The sequence below is a fragment of the Poecilia formosa genome, unplaced genomic scaffold (genome assembly GCF_000485575.1).
Source record: "Poecilia formosa unplaced genomic scaffold, Poecilia_formosa-5.1.2 Scaffold45, whole genome shotgun sequence".
Lineage (NCBI taxonomy): Eukaryota > Metazoa > Chordata > Actinopteri > Cyprinodontiformes > Poeciliidae > Poecilia > Poecilia formosa.
Window position 1 is genome coordinate 576,827 of NW_006799984.1, and position 22,528 is coordinate 599,354.

Below are 22,528 nucleotides of genomic sequence, written 5' to 3' on the forward strand. Positions count from 1 at the left end.
GTTTTTTCCAACAAAAACTTTGTTTTTGTTGGAAAAACTATGGGCTGTTTACATCAAGTCTTACCAGTGAAGTTTACACTGCAGTACAGAAGTTGCATTTATGTGTATCTAACATCTCAGTGGTTTTAGGGATATCCATTTGCTGTAGTTATAGCTCACGTTTAGCTTTAGTTTCCACTTTGTGATAACTTTACTTCTTCTAAAACCGCAGTTAGGAGTTGTTTTTCTTTTTTTTGTTATAAAGCTTTTCAGTGTATGGTGAACCACAAACCACCCTTCTGCCATGTGTTGGACTCTGTTAATAACAATGTTACCACATAAAACAAAACGTACAAACAATAAAAAAACAGCCTTATTGTAAATAACTAGACATGTTGAAGTTCACCATTTTGGCCACCATCAATTTAACTTCATTTTTACCTCCTTTTTTTCCAGGATTGTTGATGCATTTATAGCATAGACAGCATAGACAACCAAATCTATTGTATTTTACATATTGACCTTTTAGGGATAGTTTGGAAGCAGTGCTTCGCCCAAGGACACTTTGATTATGGCGCTGGGCAAACCACAGTGTAATCAACAACCTTGTGATTGTGGGACGTCTGTAGCCACTGCCACTGCAAATTATCTGCAAGTTTAACAGAATTTCACGTTCGCTCTTTTCCTACAAACTACTTTAATTCTGTTTCTTATCCTCTTTACTTCACAGAGCAACATCTCAATCCAATTGCTGAAGTCCTAATCAACCAACACTCACGTAAATGCATCTTTACCACACAAAAGCGATAACTTCAGCATGTGTGTGTGTTTCCAGGTCCAGTTTGTTCATGAAGTTCCACACGTCCGGTTCATTTTTACATTTATTTAAATGTACCATGGGCGTGTGTCAGCTTGTCTGCTAATCTGTTTGTTTACGTCTAGCCTTTCTTGCTGCCACTAACTAATCAACTGCACGCTGCCCCTGGCTTTCTGTCACGTAGCAGAGACAGTCGTCTTCCATGTCTGATCCTCCTGGGACCAAGTGCTCTAATTAACCATCACAGGCACATGCACAGACACACTCACTCACTCCCAGAGCCGTGCCACGGCTCCTTTCAGAGCCTCCTGTTTAACCCCAACGCCACAATCACAGCAACATTCTCTCAGCAAAGTTTAGAAAGAGCCACTATAAGGGTACTTAAGGGTTTTATTTCTAAATTCTAGCAGGCACATGGACTTTTTTGGATAAACTATGGCATTAAAAGTCCATCCAAAAGGATTCTAATGGCATGTGTGAACAGGAAGAAAATGTTTTTTTGTGCAAATTTGAATCTGGCTGCATTGTTGGATTTTCTATGTATTTTTACAATGTAAAAATTGTACTACCTATTGAACACAATGAATCAGTGTAAATGAGCCAATCTCTCCCCCTCAGTATTTTTTCTTCTTCCAATCATTTCTCATATTCCAACATTTATTTGTTGAAACTCTGACTTTCTCATTAAATACAAAAAATCTTTAGGAAAGGCAGCAAAGTTGCTTTGCTTATGGAACATGAACAGCTCTGCGTGTACAGTCTGCAGGAGCCTTCTACGTGCAGACCACCATACCGAGAGCTGTGCAGGATTACGCTCCAGACCAGGGAGCCAAGTGCAGCAGGTTGCATAACAAGTGCTAATTTGGTTAGCTGGATCTGACGGCGGCTGTAATTCTCCAGCACTATGACAGCAGAGCTGAGGTAGAGGGAGCGAGTGACTGCACAGGCCTGCAGTTGGATGTTACAAGCTAATGGCATAACAAGCTTTTGCAGAGCAAACAGTGCCGCTGGCCAGAGCTCATTCAGATGTTCCCCAGTGAGATGGGTTATCCACACAATGGGCAAAATTCATTCAAGCCAGATTGTAATGATGTGAGCTTTTCTTTTTTTTTAAACTTGACTCTTTTTAAAGATGAAAGTTTTGTTTTTGTTTGTTTGTTTTTTATTCACATGAATGAGTCAGCACAGAACTTTCCTGTCCCCAGATGATGTCAAAGAACTCGTAGAATGTGTCGCAGTTTGGTTTATTGTTTTCAGTTGTTGCTGGAGGGCACGTGCTGCGAGGCATTTCAGGAAACAGAACAATTGTAAAAAAAATGAAATGGGTCTCACAGCAAAAGAGACTCATCTATACTACATTAGCACTGAGAAACAATTGGCAAAGAAGAGACGAGACAAGAAAAACTCTGATGGGGATTATATTGTGATTTTTAAAACTGATCCAGTATAAACTATTCCAAATAAATGGCTTCAATTTATTTTTTGACTTTTATCCTGACTAAAGTGACGCATAGAGTTCACACAGTGATCTGATAAAAGTAAAATATACTTACTGTCACAATGGAAGTGTTTAGATTAAAGCATATTCATGTATTAGAATGGCTTAGTTAAAGCCCAGAGAATCTGAGGCACTCACCACCTAATCTGACAGATTATGAACTATGCTGCAAAGAAGAATGGACAGAAAAAAAGTCTCTGTGTAAAGCTGGTAGATGACTTGCAGCTGTAACTGTAGTAAGATGGTTCTGCAAAAAAGGTTCAGGATGACATTTCAACTTTTCACTACTTTGTATTAGTGAATCACATATAAATAATAAAATCTACTGAATGTTGTGGTTATAATGTGACAAAGTTTTTTAAAAAAGGTGCAAGAATATATTAGCACCTCACCGTGTTGTGCATTTTTCATGAATGTAACTCTGACCACGACTGATACGTGTCTGATGTGGGGTCGCACTGTAAAACAGCTCAGCGCAGCTACTGATGTCTGTGTTACCATAGAGCTGCTTGGTAACAGAAATTAATCACAGCCAGGAAGTAGGCCGTCTCTCTGCGTGGCCCTCGTTGACTCTCCACAGCTCCCCTGTGCTCTCCCATCAACGCGTGTGCCTGTGCCGTAGAGTTTTCTTACCACAGTGTCGAGTATGCAAATAATTAACAGTCAAACGCTCCACAGCATCCTGCAGCATATGCCTGTGGCTTTGTCTGTGCAGGATGAACTTTGCCTTGGGTTGAAACATGGGGATGTTTAGCGTCTGTGCCAGAGATGGTACAGACACAGGAACATTTACTGCCGTCACCAATAAAGATGCAACAACATTATAGCACACTTAAAAATGTAGAAAAGTTAAACATTCAGCTTTAATCAATTTATTCAGGAGGGAATCAATTCCATCTTAATAAATAATTTTTTGACAAAGTTAAAGGTGGTACAACTGTTAATATCCCTGATAATCTCTTTAAAGGAGAGGAATTTTGGAAAATTGACTTGAGTTTTAAAACTTGTTGTAATGCTATCACCTTATCCAAAATATACCCAGTTTTGCTTTGACTCAGTCATGCATGTTTGAGGAATCCTTGAATCTGCCGCTGCAGCCATTGGGGGTGCCTTAACAACTGCAACATGCAATGCTCCGCCCGTTTACCCAAAGCTCCGCCTTTGAGCATCAGTCTCCAGCTCCTCTAGACTAGTGGCAGCAGTAGATGGAAAACACGTGGTGGAGCTTATCATGCAAACTGCAGTGCTCCTTAGAACGATTAGCGGCATTAGTGGACAGCATGTAGAAGCGTTGGTATGATGACCTGTGAAGGGGGAGTGTCAGAAAGAATAGGAGTAGGAACAGAATCCAATTTAAAGGCATTGGGTATGCCTATGATGAGAAGTAAAAAAAAAAAAATAATTGGCTTTGATATACACAGCATTTTATTACAAATGCAGGTAACAGAGTTACTCGATTCTGGTATAAAATGGCAGAATGTTCCAGGAAAATAAACAACAGGTTATCTGTTTTATTCTGATCCATACTTTATGTCCAAGTAAAGACAGAAATGTTTCACAAGATGTAAACACAACCTTCTTCCTTGCAGAAATGAAAGAGAAATTTATGCAAGAAGGAAACAAATAAGATCACACTTCCTATTGCTTTGAAATGTTGAAGAAGACTAAGCGATGTTCTGGCCTCGTCCTAATGTCTAATCAAATTCAATTAAATTACTTTTTTTTCTGCATGTTTCAGTGAGTTATAGTAGCGCATTAATTATAAAACAAGTCTTTTTAACAGATCATCCCATTTATTTGTTTATTTTTTATCCACCTTTGTCTGTTTGCAATGGTCAACACAAACTTCTTCCTGAAATTAATCATCAATCTGAAGCACACTGAGTCCTTGTGTCATTGTGCATACAGGAACGACATTTGTGCTTGTGTGTGCAATTTGTGAAGTTTGCACAGCAGTTGGGAAGAGATCAGCTGTCCGTCCCTCCTACACGGACACACACTGATGCACACACACTAACTGACGAGCTCTGAAAACATGCAACCCTCCCAGCAGTGGCAGGTGCATGCTGAAGTTTCAGCGGTTTGCGTTCTCCAGGATGACTGCGAAGGCCGCAGTCCCACATGTATCTGCCCTGAGATGTGCACGCGCTGGGAGGGAGGAGGCGGCAGCAGACGCTTTGACTTTGGACGCCAACCAAAAAAAAAACAACTTCTTCTTTTTGCTACATTTTCATTTGGTGTTTTTCGGTTACACTAACCCCTCCCCCTCTTTCACACTGGCCCAAATATTAGACTGAGCACTAAGAGGTGATAAGACTTGGTTAAGATGAGCTGCATAAATTAGATTAAAAAAACTTAACTGGTCAATTTTTAAGCCAAACACAATGCTGCAAAAGCTTTCATACCCCTTGAACTGGTTTACATTTTGTTGTGTTATAAACTAAAACGCCAATGTATTTTATTGGGATTTAACGTATACAGTAGCACATAAACCTTGACACAAATTCTTAGTGAAATTTAAGTCTGGACATTAATTGGCTCTTTGAACCTCTGTGTATATTTTAAGTCTTTTGTAGACTCTCAAGATTTTTTTCATTGTTGTCATGTATTTCATAGGAAAAGCATCCCCACCACCAAGTTTTACCACTGGGATGTTGCACAGTTTTAGTTTTCTGTCACATGAAACTTTATCTTAAGTTTCTCTCTTATCTGAGCAGAGCACCTTCTTCCTCATGTTTGCTGTGGTCCAATTATGACCAAATGGGATTTCCTCCAACACTGGCTCTGATTATTTCTAACAGTTTCCATTGCAACTTTGCGGAATACACTAATGTCAATACGCCTGAAAAACCATCTCATCCTAGCACAAAAATTCCTGTGTTTCCATTAAGCAAATTTATTTTCAGAATTCCAATTTGTGCAATTGCAGGCAGGTCAGCTTTTCTCCCTGACCTGTCTACTGCTGTCCATAGTCTTCATGCTGTTTGTTCTCTAATGTCCTCTAAAAATCTCTCAGGACTTCACAGAATTTTCACAGATTTTTTTTTCTTCTTTGTTTAAGATTTATACTGAGATTAGATGAGGATTCCTTTTATAGACTAGGGGACTTCTAAAGATTGCACTGGATTTTACTTCAGGGTATCAGAGTAATGGGTGCTAAATGCAAATACACTGGACCTGTTTATTTGTAATCACTCCGTTTGTTTAAATGAGGTTGAGGACAGGAAGTGATTCATCAGAGAAGCTTGTAATATTTCCTGAAAAGGTGAGGTTCATCCAGCTTTTCCAAGGTGAGGCAGAGCAGCGCGGTGCTACCAGCGCCTGGCGAGCAGGTATAGGCTCTCTGCTGTTTTTGTTACAGGAACTGCAACGTGACACCCGATCCCCGACTCATCAGTCACAACACAGCTTTGTGTTTCTTGAAAACAGTACAGCAAAAGTGTGCCGATTAAAGTCAGATTCAAGCAGGTTTTCCTTCAGCATCAGCTGTTCAAATAAAAAGGAGACGTCTTTTTTTCATCATCAATGTGAACCCCATAGTCAGTGGGAACTCTGAATCTGGACCAGCACCACACTGGTCCAGGTCAAGCTCGCGGTGTGAAAAATGCCTGAAAGCACTCGGGCTCGTCCTCTCAGGCTGCTGTCATTATCTGGGAAAAGCTCCAGGTTTTGTTGTTGCTGCTGGCTGGCGTGAGATTTCCAGAATTACCAGTGGGGGATGATTCAGGTGATATTCAGCCCAACTATTTCATTATGAAAGCTCAGCATAGTATTTATGAAGCGCCGAGTCACATACGTGATCCCAGGCGTGGTCAATGGATCACAAAGCAGTTAAACACCTTTTTAATTCTGAGATTCTTCTAGGGATATTTGGAAACATTTGATTTTACTTATTCAAGAAAAGTACGCATTTACTGTTTCAAAGGTGTTTATTTTACCACCTTGCGTCTGATTCGTCAAAACGGGTAAAACGTCCTGCTGGTGTTGTCTGGGTCCACCTGCTGCTGCCTGACGGGTTCTGACCCACCGGTTGGCCTTGTGGTGAATGCCACCTGGGTGTTGTTGGTAAAACAGGTTGTGTTCTCAGATGGAGTGGTTGCTTTAGTATCGGTGTCTATGTGGCCAAACTTTGACTAAACAGCAGGACAAGTCCCTTTAAGAGTTACCATATATTGTTATGGAAAATATTTAATGATTTGCAGTTAGTAACATCTGAAATAAAAATAATTTTACTGAAGAAACATTATTTATTGTTACAAAACATTAACCTTCCAAAGTATTACCTTCCTTTCGTTCAGTCGTATTTTGTCGCATTACGACTACAAATGTCAATGTATAAAGGTTTGAATTCTGTTTTTATCCAGCCTCTTTTTCTCTGAAACCCCAAAATAAAAGCCAGTTCAAAAACTTGTCTTCTGAAGCCACTTGAATCCTCCTAGGTGTAATTTAATCTCCATATTTGCATGCTAAACTCTGGACCTTTATATTAAACCCGATGTTTTGCTGTTTGTTACAGAGAGGACAGACTAATCTTCCAAAGTGGATGCTTACCAGGATGCTTTGTGTTAGAGGTTGGTGTGCTTTTGTTTTCTGCCTGTTTTTTTTCTTACTTGCGTTGTGTCTCATTTGTTACCCATATTTTAAAATCATACATAAATAATTTAGATATAACATCATGTTTTGTGAGACTCTCAAACATCTTCGCTCTATTACAACTTCCACACTGAAGAGTATTATAGCTAGCAGGATCTTTTGACACACTGTTTACTTATCTAAAAAAGAGATTTGAGTTTTAATTTGGTCACCGACCAGAACTTGTTAGTTCATCTTAACACTTAGATATAGAGCATTAGCTGATATGGTGGTGGATCTGAGTTTAAAATCTAGGCCTTCACCTGCTCTCCAGCCCATTTCTCGGTACACTTCCTTTCTCAACTGCTAGTTTCTGCAAATTATTTCTAGTCTCTTCATTACATTTCATTTGAGCAGCCTAACAGAGCTCAGCGGTGGGTGGCCATAAATGCGTTATCTCAAGTGTACAACATGATTTCCTGAATGGGGAGACTAACTTATGAGTACTCACACTGGAGCTCATGCTAGAGTTTATAGAGCCAAGCTTCAAGAGTAGAAATTTCCGGAACGCGCAACAAGCTACTGAAGCAAACAGGAACACCCTGACATGACAACATAGAAAGTGAAAGCTGAGAAAGATGTGAGGGAGGCAGTTAGGCTGACAGTATTTGTGTGTGTGTGTGTGTGTGTGTGTGTGTGTGTAGTCCTGTTTATGTGGGAAGCTGCAGTTGTTCGCTGAATTACCTTCATCACTGTTTCTTTCTCTGCCGCTCGTCTCTTTTGTGTTCTGCCCTGTCACTTAGGCTAGAGCTTGTTATCAATGCAGCAATGAGGTTTATTATGAAGGTGGCGGATGCAAATCAAGTGTGTGTTCTGCTTTCACCAGCTTTGGTATTTGCTGCCACTAGTTAAAGGTAGTTTTACAAAAAAAGTAGGTCTTGGACAATTGCATTGTAAAATGAAAACCATCCACAGTACGATACACCAAAACAAAAGAACAACAGGTCATGCAAATCCTTTTGTACCTAGAAAGGCAGTGAGAGATAAGGGAGACAGGTTTTTTTTCTGGACATCAGCTAATAGGAGGGAGGAGTGTGTATGTGTGTGTGTGTGTGGTGGGAGGAGACAGGGAGAAGTTTGCGTGTGTGTCTGTGCGGTAGAGCGAGAGAGAGAGAGAGAGAGGCAGGGGGAGGGGACAGGGAGCAGAGAGGATTTGTGGCATGTAGTTAGTCAGCTGTCATTAGATGCAGATGACACACACACGGGTAATCTCACAGAGAAGAGAGGGGGGAATACACAACGTGCAGATGACAGTGGCGCGTGTGTGTGCATGCGTGTGTGTGTTTACTGTGTGGACCGTGTGAAAACCAGCTCGCTGGCCCGGTTGGCATGAGATTTTCAGCCGGCTCGCGACTTGTTATGGACTGCTTCAGTTGTTGGCAGAGGTGAGTTACTATAAGGATATATATGACAGCAGATTTAAAGGCACAGTCCGGGAAGTTGAAGTGGTTCAACTTTATGAATCTATTTGGTAGTTTTCTGTTCTTGTATACAAGTTAAATATTGGAAGAGCAAATTATAAGCTAATTATTTACCTCTGAGAATGTTCATATGATAAATATTCAGTTTCGGATCCTTATTGTTCATAGATTTATTGCATTTCCAAATCTCTCCGTTTTTATATCAAACAAAATACTTTTAGAGCACTAAGAAACTTTCACTTATCTTAAACTGTGTGATTTGTTAGTCACCATGTTGTCTTTATGTTTCATTATTACCAAATGGGGATGAATTCAATTCACCCAGTTGGCGTGGTTGTCTTACTCAGTCCTGGACTTTGAGCTGTCATGTATTGTTGTTGTGGGTTGTGACACAGTGTGTGTGCGTGTGCGTGCGTGTGTGTGTGTGTGTGTGTGTGTATGTGTTGCGAAGGGGAGTGGTTATGATGGACTGGTGGCTCACAGATTGTGGAGTCAGCAGGCCTGAAGCTGCCCTGTCACCTCAGGTCTAACCAGCTGACTGTTTGCTCAGTTTGCTTCACGTCCAGAAAAAGAACTGTTTTCATTAAAAAGCAGGTTCCCAGACTTTACAGGTAAAATCCCAGGATTGAGTCTTGAGGCAGGTTTTTATTACAGGTTTGTAGTTTAGTTTAAAATGTAGAGATGTACTAATAATTTTGTTTGTACCTAGTCTAAAAAATAAAAGGTTATAAGTTCTTATATTTCCCTTACTTATAGCTTTTATCACTCCATTGTGTGTCAGTCTTGCTTCTTAATGATGTAAGTTGCATTTGACACGGCACCACACAATCTAAACAGCAGCTTGGCCAGGCTGCCACATATTTTGTTTTATTTATTTATTGTTTGACATGTCCAAATAATTATCAGGCTGGTTGTGGCTGTTAAACAATACTCAGTTGGTTCTAAGGGGTCAGGGAAATGTATTTAACACCATTACAAGCGTCACCTTAAAGCCTTGGTTTGAGGCGGGTTAAATCTGTTGCTTATGTAAAATTTGAGTCGTTCATCTGAAATTCACAACTAAATACAAGACTGATCAGGCCAGGCAGCATCTTTTCAATCTGTAATTGTCCAATTTTGGTGACTCTGCATGAACATCCTCAGATTCCTACTTTGAGCTGACACATGGTGTGGTGCTGTAGCCAGTCCAAAGTTTGATATGTTGTGCCTTAAGAGACAGTTGCTCAGAGGAGGCTATCTGAGCAACTGTTGCCTTTCTATAAAACGTGAACCAGTCTTGAACCAGTATTTTCTCTATTCTCATAATTCTCTTTGGACCATGGAGAAGGTTGTGAAGAAAAATCTCAGCCTTTTATGAAACGCCGTCTCTTGGCAACATCCATGATAAATGCAATTTCTTCTCCATTCAAGGCACAGTTTGAACTTGTTTGAACTTCAACGAGTCATCTTAACTGCATTTAGATGCCTAAATGTAGCTAGTTTTCCTAGAAATTTGTGGCTAGTGTTCGGCAGGTAAAATGTTGAAAAATCGGATTCTTTTTTTCTGGTTTATGAAATCGAAAAATGCCCACTTTTACTAAAGATGTCCCATCTCCAGTCCAAACAATGTGAACTGTGGTTGAAGTGTCAGAAGAGGTCTAGATAAAGACGTTTACTGATCTCTGAATGTAATTTTTAGGCTTAACAAGCCTGACTTTCAGTCTCTTTGCTTAAGCTGAGGTTAAATGAGATGTGTTGTCTTTCAAAGTCCAATATGCAGTGTGTTATTCTTGGATGAAAGTAAGATGAGCTGACCTGAAACATTCATAAATATATGCTTGTGAATGTTGTCTTTTGGAAGTCAAACAGAGGGATAAATTTTAATCATAACTTAAAAATTATTTTAAAATTGCTTTGCTTTGGTGCTCAGTTTGCTGTCTAGAGACTGCAGTCCTTGATGTGGTTGTTCTGTTTTGGTTCCCAGTCTTGGCTCAGTTGCTGCATGTCTCCCTCCTCTCGCTCCACAACCTTCCTGTCTATTTACTGTTCAATAAAGGCCAATAATGCCAAAAAATCTTCAAAAAAGACATTTAATTAAATTAACCTGCACGCAATTCCTTCGTGTTATGTGTATAATTTGTTAGTAGATCTTAGAATTAAAAAAAAAATTATGTCTAAATTGGCAGGTCAGACATCAGAGAAAACCAGTACAATATTTAAATTTAAAGCTCCCACATGAATTTTGCATATTTGAAATTTATACAAAATGTGTTATGTATAATCTGAATATGTTTTATGCAAACATATTCAGATTGGTAGAATGACCACAACAAAACAGCCACTGATAATTTTACTGCCTTAAATACAAATGGAAATTATTTTCCGCTAGACTTGCAGTCATATTAAACAGCCACGGAAGATTCACTGAAGAATTCATAACACTGACGCTGCAATGCGTGATGTAGCAGGATGTGGTGAATCTTGTTTCTTTTACAGTAGGAATGAATTTCTAAATGTGGACAAGGACTAAAAGCAGAGAAATAAAATTCTTGGCAATGGGAAACTACTTATAAAACACCTAGTAAGGTCTGGTAATACTAGTTAAACATCTAGTAATCTACCTTTGTTAGAAATATGAGCACTGAATTGTAGCTTTTGAAGGAACCACATGAGAAGGCATTTTTGTGTAACATTTTCTCTGTGCATTAAATGATTGTAAAAAAGAAGCACATCATTTATCAGTGCTAGAGTTTAAATGTACAACCGTGTTTTGTCTTTATTTGACCACAGATTTCACACTTAATCATAACAAGAGAACATAAAATGTTCTCTTGGAGTAAGAAAACATCAATTGAACATAAAATGGGGGTTAGAATAGATCCCTGTGGAACACCTGTAGTTACTGTTAGGTGCAGGAAGATCATCCTTTTTGATTTATTATTACAAAACCACCGGAAATCAATCAAATCAAAGCTTGTGACTGAGAGATTCAAATGTCACACAAAAGAAACTAAACAGAAAGACTGAAAAGTGACCTGGTCACAGATGAAAGACAGCTGGATATTTATCCCAGAAGTGATGAGCAGTGTTGCTCTTTGCATTCTTATCTGAGCAGGATAAAAAGTCTGAGTGTCAAGAAGTCACTCAGCTGTGACTGTATGTTAATTTTCTCACTGACAACCTGCAGCTCCTGCTGCATTTCAGTCAATCAGTGAGCTGTAGCTGGACTTTGACCGACTGGTCAATAGGACAACGTAGAACTGCTGCCACATCTCCCTTTTTACACCATGTGATTTACTCTTCCATTCTTCTAAGTTATCAATGTATCCCAATGCACATTTGAGCTTATTTTAGTGTTTATCTGATGAGCCAGAGTGGTTGGGGTTGTTTTCTACATGTATGTCGCATACCGAATGGAAAAGTTCTTTATTGTGTCACGATGCATTTTTAGAGATAATGACAGTATCAGACCACCAGCCTTGTGTTATGAAATAACTGTGAAACGTGAGCTGAAGATGAAGAAATCCTGCTCAGGAGCATGTGTGTGCACATTGAGACCAGTGTATCTGTGTTTGCAGTGCAATCCTGCAGTTATTACTCATGGGACAGAAGACAGCGAGCGTTTCTGGCAATAAGCAAAGCTTCCCTCCCTTCTTCCCTCTAACTCTACAAGTTTCACTCTGATTTCCTGAGAGTGATTTCTCATGCATGTATTCAACTTTTCTGAAGAAGCTAACTATGGACACCAAGATTCAACTTGGTTTCATTTCCTCCCTTACCGCCATAGCATGTAGTGCTTCCTTAAGGGTTTTTTATTTATATTTATTTGCAATTTCTTATTTTTGTGATTGTCTTGATGTGCCTGCACACATGTGTCAGTTGAGTTAGCATCCGGGCATGTTCAATGTTATTGATTCTGGCCTATAATCGATCAGGCTCTAGTATTACATGAGGCTGCTCATGCAGAGTGACGATTATCTACTGCAACCATCCACACACAACTGTTTGTGTTAAAGGTGTTATTTCATTTAGTCTCCATTCGTGATTAGCTTTCTTGTTGTTGCATAAAATCACTTTTAAATCAAACAGTTTAGTTCCTAAATGATTTACTCTTAACCTTCCTCTCTTTCCTCTCTTTTCTATGAAGTAATTCTTATAATGAGTTTATTCATTTTTTCTTAATTTAGAAATGAAAACAACATTTTAATTGATTTCTGTTGACGTAGATTAAAGATAGAAAAGAAACAATGGCTGAGACTTCCAGCCGCGCCCCGGTGACACCAGATTACGCTGCTACACCAATACCAATTAGTGTTGTTTGCTACAAAAAAAGAATACGGTGCGGTTGGTCCGATTGTTGAAGTGGGTCAATTTGTACAGATGGATTTTAAGTGGACTCACTTCTCAGCACACAGGCAGGCATTTACTTTTCTTTCCAGCACACTGGTGCCAGAAGTCTTTGGAAACCTAATCATAAGTTGTGGGTTTTTGTGGGTGAGGGGTTCAGTCTTATCAAGTCCTTTGTTCGTTTGCGACCGCAATGTTGGATGTTCAACCCGATTTGTAAAACTGGTTGGTTTTTATTAGGTTTCGGTAAGACAGCCTGATTAACAATAGTGTTGAACAAATTATAAAAGTTGTCTAGATTTTGACTTTGAGCATGAAATTTTTCTTCTTCTTTAGCTTCAGAAGGATTTCAGATTAAATTATACTGGATGTCTTAATTTGCAAAGAGAGTTTTAGCTGCAGTGCGTTTTGTGTTAATACCAGTTAATTCCTCTTTGTCCTGCAGCATGATTAATGAGATTTGGTTAACACATACAGCTTAGGTAGCCAAACTAATAAACTTAACTGAGACAGAGTCTTGGTCCAATTGTCAAACTTAATTACTAAACCTTCCCAACGTGTCCCATAGCTCTCCATTGTCACTTGGTATTGTAACAGTATTCCTGTTTAAGTGGTAGTGCTTTTTTTAGTGTCGGGTCAACAGCTTTATTTTGTAATTTACTCAAATTCAAACACTTCCAACTTCAAAACTGTGATTGCTGCTACTCGACTGGCCATCTGTGTCAATCCTGATTGGTAGAAACCCACTAGGTGAATGTTACTTTTACTTTAAATAATGCTAAAGTTAATTAGATCTTTTTACAGGACACGTAGTGGTCTAACTGGGACCTCTTTAAAATTTTGCTAGCTCAGCCAAACATTTCTTTGGAGGTCTTATTTGCTTTGTGATTATTTGCTGAGTCAACTCCCATGAGCCTCGGGGTTGTCAAAGGAAGCAGCAGTCGAACTCTTTCTCCAGTGCTGCCTTGAAAGGGCAACAAGCCACCAGCCATTAAGGCAACGCCTCAGCATAGCATCACCACACCAAACACCTGAGATGTACAGAAACAGATTTGATTTACTGCTGCATGTAGATGTATGCATAGACAAAACGACTAACCCAGCTTTCATCACAGGTCCTTCATCATGGCAGGAACCCAGGTCATAATACAGCCTCTGCAGGATATTAGGCCAACTTTACACTTGTGTGTCATCAGAGGGTTTGTTGGTTTTTGCTCTTCTACCTTAACAGAAGCTGGGAAACAAACAGGAGGGGTCCCTCCTCCAGTTTACAGATGTCTAATCCACTGGTGTCAAAGTCCTTAAGTCCTTAATTGATCCTAATTGGTGCTTTGTGATGAAATTATTCCTTACTTAAGTTGGTGATGCATCTATTTAGTGGGGACACATTTTTTTATGGTTTTTAAAATTGTTGGTTATTGTGAATTGTTTATACATAAGCTAAGTTTCCCTTTGGTTATTTTATTTAGCAGCAGAGGATGAGGTCAGATCCAAATTATAACATACCAGGGGAACTTAAATGTCAAAGACCCTTTTTTATGAAAGAGATGGGATAAAAATCTTCTTTGGAACTATGTATAAAATGTTGAGTAAGAAAACAATAGCCCAGAATAATCTTAGAATAGTTGGATTGCTTTACTTTGGTAACCGTCCCCTTTTGACAGACCAACACCGCTACACCTCTCTAAGTTAGTGAACGGACAGGGAGATCTTTGACCATTACTTTGCACATTATCTCTGGATTGTCTCTTTAATCTCTTTTCTCATCTCACCCCACAGGTTGTCGATATAATTTAGATCTATTTTTGAATCATTATCCTGTCGACTCATGGCCATGCTGACCCATTTTCAGTTTTCCAGCAGAGACCACTGGATTTTTATTAAAAATATCCAGTTATTTGAATGAGAACATGTTGCCATGCACTCCATCATGTTTACCAGGACATTTAAAAGAGAAGCACTATCACTGATTCTCCACAACACTTAAGAAAAACAATGTTTGCTTTTTCACAGTAAACCTTGTTTTACACCACGGTCTGTTGTTAGGCTTGGGACGGGTGCTTTCTGATAAAAATATTCACTTTTAGTTGAATGTGTGAAAAGCACATAATTCTATCCAGTATAATTATTCAGATGGAGAAATAAAACTTTATGTTGTGGCTAAAATATTTGATTTTAGAAGCTATAAAAACTTTACTGTGAAAATCTCATCAAAAGAAAAGATTTACAGCATTCTTCAACTGTGGAGAAAGACAGATAGGCTCAATCAATCAATCAATCAATCAATCAATCAAATTTTATTTGTATAGGACATTTCAGCAGCAAGGCATTTCAAGGTGCTTTACATAATTAAAGAAAAACAAAATAAGAACAGCATGTGACATTGAATAAACCGTAAGAAAGAATGTCCTACGTCAGTGCTAGTGAGCCATGGAGGGAGTCATTTAGGGAGTAGGAGTACTGCCGAAATTAACGTGGTGGTTTCAATTCACAATGAAGAGGTGCGACCACCTCTGTCACACATATGAGTTTTTGAGAATGAAGAAAAATAATTTCCTGAACTGTTCTTTGTGACAGCGGAGCTGCACAGTGTGTTAGAAAAAGAGCTCTGCTGCTGCTCCAGAGTGTCGTGTAATAGGTGGGATGGATTCTTCATGATGGAGACCAGATTGTTCAGAGACTTCCTGTCCTGGACCAAGGATTTTTCCAGCTTTGTGAATCAGTTTGTTGATCCATTCTCTATCGAAGGCTGGTAGAAGATCAACGATACTTTGTTTCATACACGAAAGGATCGAAGCCACTTCAGGAAGTAGAATCAACTCATCTCAATCCAGTCCATCCCTGGTAAACCCAACCACTGCAGATTCATCTCAGTGTTTCTACTGGTGGCATGAGACTGAGTTTCACCAGAAATCCAATGTGTACAGAGTGAAAAGGAACGGTGAGAAGACCGTCCCCTGAGGGACTCCTGACCACATCAGCTCCGACTCTGGTTTAGCTGAAACCCCGCATGTTTATGATGAGGATGGTAGGAAAGATTTTTTTTTCCTGGTATAACTCACAAGCAAACAGTTGGCATACAGCATCAGAATGTTTTCCTGAAGACTTGGAGACTTCCTGATGCCACGCTTTGCTGCAGTGCTTTAACATTGGTCAGTAGAGGCTTTTTTTCCATCTTGGTCACTGTGGTGAGACACAAGTAGGTCATGTTCTTGTTTGTAGATTTTGTAGATTAGTTTTAAGAGAGTAGATCTTTTTCTACCTGCCATTAAGATTAACCTGAACACTCCCTGGGAGAAATGGACCTTTATGCCATATTGTCATAGTTATACCTAAAAGGAAGTGAATTGAACTTTACAGTCTACAGACTGATCTAATTTGCTAAGTAGATCTATTTAAAAAAATGGTACATTTAAAAAAAATGCTTCAGTTTTATGGATTCTTATTGTTGTTTTAAATAGTTTGATAATTTTTAATAAAATTGTGAATTTTCTTCAAAATGAAATAATAAAAGATTGTATCTTCTTTATTTCTTCAGTCACTGAGATCTGATCTTTGAACAGAGGAGCTAATAAGTGAGAGAGGATCTGAAAACAAAATGCTGATAGAAACATTAGGAAGAATAAAATGCACAATGACTGCTGATGTGAGGTTCATTTCATTCCAACTAATTAATGGAGGCGCTTCTTTCAAAAAGTTTCTCGGAAGCAATTCATCCCAACAAACACACAGACCTAAAGGGAGTGAAGCTGCGACTAAACTGATTGACTCAATTCATTTCTGGGGATAAAAGCTCTGACATTTACTCAGTCAAGGTGTTATCACATTAGGCATAGAGAGGCTCTCCGTTATCCCACTATCAGCTTTAATTTTCTGCTCTCTGTCATTACATAAGACATCATGGTCCACTTTTTTGTTACAAGCTCAAAACCTCAATTAGTGTGCAAGCTAAGGCCTGGGGATGACTCATTACCTTAATAACAGCCCGTAATGTATTGTACTCCTATGACAACTATCATTTTGAGAGTCTTAGGTCTTTCACAAGGGCGGCTGTTGCCTCATCTTCCCAACCATTAGCTCAGTTGCAAATGAAGGGGCTGTTACTTATTGATGCATTTTGTAGAACCTTTACTCGTGTTTTGCTGTTTCTTCGTCTTTGTAAATGAAGCTAAAATCAAGAGCAGCTCTGTGTCTCTGCCTCTTCCCCAAGCCTGACCTCCATCTGAGTGTAATCTGACACCTACCTGCTCTCTGTCCGCTGCAGCACAGCAGCGCAGAGAAACCACAGGGGTTTGTTCTTTGAAAACCAGAACGACGGTTTGGTAATAAATGACTGCTAACACTTTCAGAACCACAATCCTGACACTTTCGTATGAGTTCATTCACAAAATTTGTAGAAATTAAAGAAGTTTTGTATATGTCTTTCACAGAAGTATTACTTTGCTTTGTGAGGAACAGTTTTGCCTTCTTGACTTTAGATTTGCAGAACCCAAACACATGCTTGGTTTCTATCGGAGACGAGAGCCACTTAAGCAGGCGGTGATCAATCCTCAGCTTTAATTTCTTAATGGCAGCATTGACCCTCTGGCCCTGTCCCTTCTCTCCAGCTCAAATTGTTTTTAAATGGCTTCGCTTTGCAAAGCTCTCAGCTCCTCTGATTGCATTAGCATTGGGCAGAGCTGGATGAAGGCTTTTGTTGCAGCCTGCATTAGTGTTAATTTATAATGCACATGTTTACGTGCCATATGTGTACCTTTGCGCATGTGTCTGTGTATTGTGATGCAGACAGATATTGACGTGAACATCCAAGCGATGTCAGTCGTGAGTGCTCAGACTTTGTGTCTGTGTGTGGAGCTTCTTTGTGATTGATTGGAAGTTTAAAGGAGCCTTTTTGTATTGATTTCTGACACCATCATGTGGGACTGTTGCATGAGGTGCAGCCATGAAACGTGAGGACTTCAACGTTGTGTGATATTACCTCTTAAGGTCACCTGTTTCCTCTCAGTATGATCATAATTAAAATATAACTGGTTCATTCTGGCGTCATCTCCTGAGAGTCTGCTGTGAAAGCGTCGCTGTGGCGCTGGGTACGTTTAAAGTTCGGCAGAGTTTCAATGCAGTCGAGGAAATTTCCACTAAAATGTGACGTATTCATTTATACTCGTCATCATCTTTTTGAGTTTATTGGCGGTTGGTAAATGGTGAAATGTGGGTCAGAGTGGCAAATTTGTTAAAATATGCTTAAAAATGATGAATGTGAATTAACTCAGTTTCCAGAAGAAAATGAGAATGATTTGTGTTTAAATATACTTCACTGCAATTTTAATACGGTTCTATTATCTTTTAACTTTTGCACTCTTTGTTGAACAGAAGTGGTATTATTCTATGGTTTTATTTTACTGCTCAAAAATGTGAATGAATAGACTGTTAAAATACTGTGTGCCACCATGGCTGTTTACATGGACGGGCAAAGTTTTAAAAATAAGTCATTCATAAAATGATTAAATGGCAACCAATGAATTATTTGCATTACTAAAACAATGTTGAAGCATTTAAAGCAATTTTAAATCGAAGAATCAAAATTGAATTGAATTGCGAGATTCAATAGATGTAAAAATGACATTTTGTAGACATGAATAAATCTCTGACATATTCTTTCTCTAATTATTGTGGCATTTAGCAAACGGGGATAATCCTGCTGATTCCAGCTGACCTTAAACCAAAGAAGTTTGGTCTGATTTAATTCAGACAGAGAAATAAAGGTGTGTGTGTCTTCCTAATGGGTGTGTGTTGTCTTCTGTATATCCTGAAGCTCAGACGGAAAGCCTTGTTGTCTGAAAAGTTGCCTGCGTCTTGTCGCTGAATGAATGCTCAGCTTTGGGAGGGCGTGCTGCCCGGACCAGGTCAGGGAATCCCCGAAAATCTCATGCTGTGCTTTCCGGGTATTTTCTCTGCACAACGCTTCAATTTTTCTCTTATCAAGTAGTTGCCTTCAGGCAATCAGATGATGGATGTTACAATGCTTTACCAAATTGGCACTCGCTGTGTACGGAGATATGATTTTCGATGCTGAAACCATGATGTTAGCATGAAAGTTCGTGAAAAGTAGCGTTGATGATATTAACTAACATACTTTCTGCACTAGTTGTCTTAACGTTTTTCATTTGTGTTGTCAGTATCATGCTATCTCCCGTTTCCTCCCGTCCTCTCATCCCGTATGGTGTAATTAGGCCATACTTTCCTCTGCCTTCAGGCCTGATTATTTAGAGCAACAAATGACCCACCTCCCGTTTTCTTCCTGCTGTCACTCTCTTTACCCCCGCCTGTATCATTGAACAGCATTTGTTCTTGTCAACATAATTTCTGTGTCGGAAACATTTTTCCTAACGACACATAAAAACTGACGGCTCGTCCGTTCTTATATTTCCCTTGATACAGTTTTAAAATATTTCTGCCCCCTCTTCTCTGTCTTACTCTGATTCTTTCTTGCTAATCTCCTTTCTCTCTCTCTCCCTGTTGTTTTCCCCTTTGCTTATCCCTCTCTTCTGCCTTCATCTGCGCAGTATCAGTCCCACTGACCAGCTCTTATGTAACTGTCAGGTGATGTGTCCCAGCCTGTTGAAGGGCCTTAAAGGCCCACTGTCCCTATAAACACCACCTCCCCCCTGCGTTTAATTATTGGACTTCTTCATCATTGTCTGATTGTGTGAAAATGATTGTCTTGGATGCACTCTTGCAGAATAAAACGGATCCTTTCTAATATTTTTGAACTGAAAGGAACAAAATTGAGATTTTATTCTCCTTGCAGATGCCAGTTGTAGGCAAGCCCAGAAGAAACACTGATGGCGGGAAATGAGAGTCTGGGCACACGTTGAGCTTTACTGGAAACACTTTATCTCTACTTTTAGCCATCAGGTTGGTTGGAAAATAGTAAATTGGCTCTTATTGCTCACTGAATGCATCAGAACTTGTTCTTTATTAAGGTCCTGAATGTGGTATTATGTTTGTTGCCATGCCTTTGGTTTTAAAGTGCATTTCACCAGTCCTGCTCATTTGGAGGTGTACAGCGGTAATCAAACTCTGCTGTGGATCAAAAAAGTGAATTCTGGTCTCTTGCAAAAACAAAAGAGAGACGCTTTACAGTTTTGTTTACATTTTGTATAGAAGGAAGTTATGTGTCTTCTTCTGAGGTTTGGTGTCATTTCCTTCACTGGTTCTCAGGGGATGATGTGAAGCTGGATATTGGAAACAAGCTGGAAGCAGATGGTAAATTAAAATATATTTCAGACAACAAACCTGCACAACCAACCATGTTGTTGTATTCAGAAGTTCATTTAAAGGATGGAATGAAATGTGTATTTTTATTTTGGAACGTAATAAACACTAAAATGTGGGTTTAATAATAAAAGTTGCTTTGCAAACTTTATCTATAGCACATGTTCAACTAAAGGCATGTTATAGAAAATATTTGTACAACTTAATGTACGTTGTGCAGGCCTATGAAGTAATTCAAACAGAGGTAGAGGGCAGAGGTAGAAAGATCAGCTAGAATAGAAAATTTGCTAGAAAATGTAGAAAAACAAATTGATAAAGCAAGATTAATTGTTTGCATCATGAAAACTGGGCCTTGCTTCATATTGTTACTGCAGCTCAAGATCTAATTCATACTAAATCACAAGTCCATGATTTAGTCCAGGTTTGATTGGTCTAGATTTTGAATCGGAGCTGATAAAAGTAGCCCAGAAACTTAAAAGCTGTGAAATAGCCCTTTACTGAAGTTCCAGATCACAACGTGTGAATCGCATGCGTACATATTTACAAAAAATATATATTTATTTCCCTTTTTTTTTTATTTAAGTTTCTTTTTTTTTCATTTTGGGTGCAGAAATTTGGCAAATAAAGCTGATTTTGATTGTTATTCCTCCACCAGAAGCTTTGTGACTACTCTGTATCGGCAGCTCAGGCCAGAAAAAAGCTTTTCCTGGCATTTCACATGACTAAATTGTGTCCCTTTTACTGAACCATATGGGGCAAGTCTAGCAGCATGATACGGCCATATGGTGCGTCTTTCTTGCTCCATGAAAGCTTTATTTCAGTGTGACCTAAGTTATGTTTTGTCCCTATTTTTGATTGAGATTACAGGAATATTCCCCAAACATCCCAACCGTCATTCATATTGGAGTCTGACATGTTAAAGTGAATGAGGGAACAGTGAGAGTGCCTACGTGAATTAGCTATTTCTATCTGAAGTAATTACTGACACCCACTGTATTCCCACTGGGCTGCCCACATATTGCCTTCAGGCTCATTACAGTGGTACATTGTTTTTTGTGACTCATAATCTGTGTTTGATAATGCACTCTGCGGGTTGTTTACATCACTGGGAGATTAAAATTTACCTTTTTTTAAATATTGTGATTTATTGTGCTGACTGAAACTTTTTTTTTTTTTTAATTTTCAACTTTACCATCATCTTTTTTTATTTGTAGGGATCCGATCTTAACTCTTCTTACCTGTATGACTGGAAACTTCAAACACTCAGAGACGAGTATACATTGTAATGAGGCAAACATTACTATTAATAAAGGAAGTAAAACATGGATGTTTGAACTTAGGAGTTAATTAGTCTGCTGCTGTCATATGTCATGGGCATGTCCAGATAGGGCTTGTTTAAACAGCCCTGGTCTCTGACCTGGTCAGGAGTCCTGACCAAATAAAATACTCTGAAAATGTATTTACCAACCTACAGATTTCTGCAGTTTTTGGGTATTTTTGTCAGACATAAAACAAAAACAGCAAAGTTTAGATTTATTAGCCTGATTTCTGCTGCTGTGTGACTCTTTGATTCTCTTTAAGAGTCAAAGAGAATCAAAGGTTTGCTCTGTCTGTGTAATTTGGTGTGTTGTCACTAAGTGTCTGCTTTCCTGTCTTTCTTTGGTTTAGGTGCTGATAACTGCTGAAGATGAGTAGTGGTGGGGGGGACACTCCTGAGCCCCCCAAAGGGGAATCTGTGAAGAGGAAAGACTGTCAGTCAGACCTCCTGGGACCCAGGTGAAAGACCTTCCTTCAAGAAAAAAAGAAATAATAATAATAATAATGATAGAACATTTTTAGATGTAGCAGTACCTTCATTTTCACAGTGTGCTTTTTGTCTCTTATCCTTCCCTTTTTAATTCTTTGGGGTTTTTTACTTGAGGATTTAAAAGGGAGACATCTTTTCTCAAGTTATGAACTAGAACTGAGAACAAACCAAACTCTGAAAAGCTAAAAAGGATTTGGACATTAGTTTTAAATCTGAACTCTTTTCTCCTAGGCGAAGCACAGACACAATGCCTTTGTACACCTTGACCTGTTTTACATTTTATTATGTTACCAGCAAAAAACAAAAAAAAAACACACAAAAAATGTCCATTTATATTCTTAAGATTTTAAAGTAATTAAATAGAGTCAATTTGGTACATAAATTTTACCTTTTCTTAAATGAAATTCTGAAAATTAGTTTTACATTTCAACCCCATTTTCTCTCTTACAGCTAATTTAATCTCAGTATAAAAACGGAAACAAAAGGTTCTTAGATGCTATTAGAGTAAAAACAGCACCATGAAGACCAGTGAACAGGAAAAAATGCATAAAGATTACTATCTTACAAAATGTAAAGCACTTTAAAGGTATTCCACATTTGTTATAAATGATGAATTGCTGTTAATGGTGGTTCAGGAAGTAAACAGTTGTGGTTCATTTTTACAGACAATAGTTTATGTAATGACACAAGTTGTCATAATGATGGTCAGTTCTTTGCACAGAGGTCATATTTCTCATTAATGTCAGGTCACTGATAGGTCACAAAGTTAATTC

General features: G+C 38.8%; 1 protein-coding gene across 7 annotated transcripts in view; it reads left to right on the forward strand.

Moving 5' to 3' along the window:
- The window catches only part of LOC103137957 (nuclear receptor coactivator 2-like), a 50,176-nt gene that overhangs the window by 4,148 nt on the left and 23,500 nt on the right, over positions 1 to 22,528 (forward strand). For 5 of the 7 annotated variants that reach the window (XM_016671514.1, XM_016671515.1, XM_016671511.1 and 2 more), the window contains exons 2-3: positions 6,811 to 6,865; positions 21,617 to 21,724. In XM_016671514.1, coding sequence (XP_016527000.1) covers positions 21,636 to 21,724 — 89 coding nt within the window. In that variant the 5' untranslated portion in view covers positions 6,811 to 6,865; positions 21,617 to 21,635. Of the gene's footprint in view, positions 1 to 6,810; positions 6,866 to 8,077; positions 8,312 to 21,616; positions 21,725 to 22,528 lie in introns of those variants that run through there. The other 2 variants (XM_016671512.1, XM_016671513.1) reach the window with 2 other exon arrangements.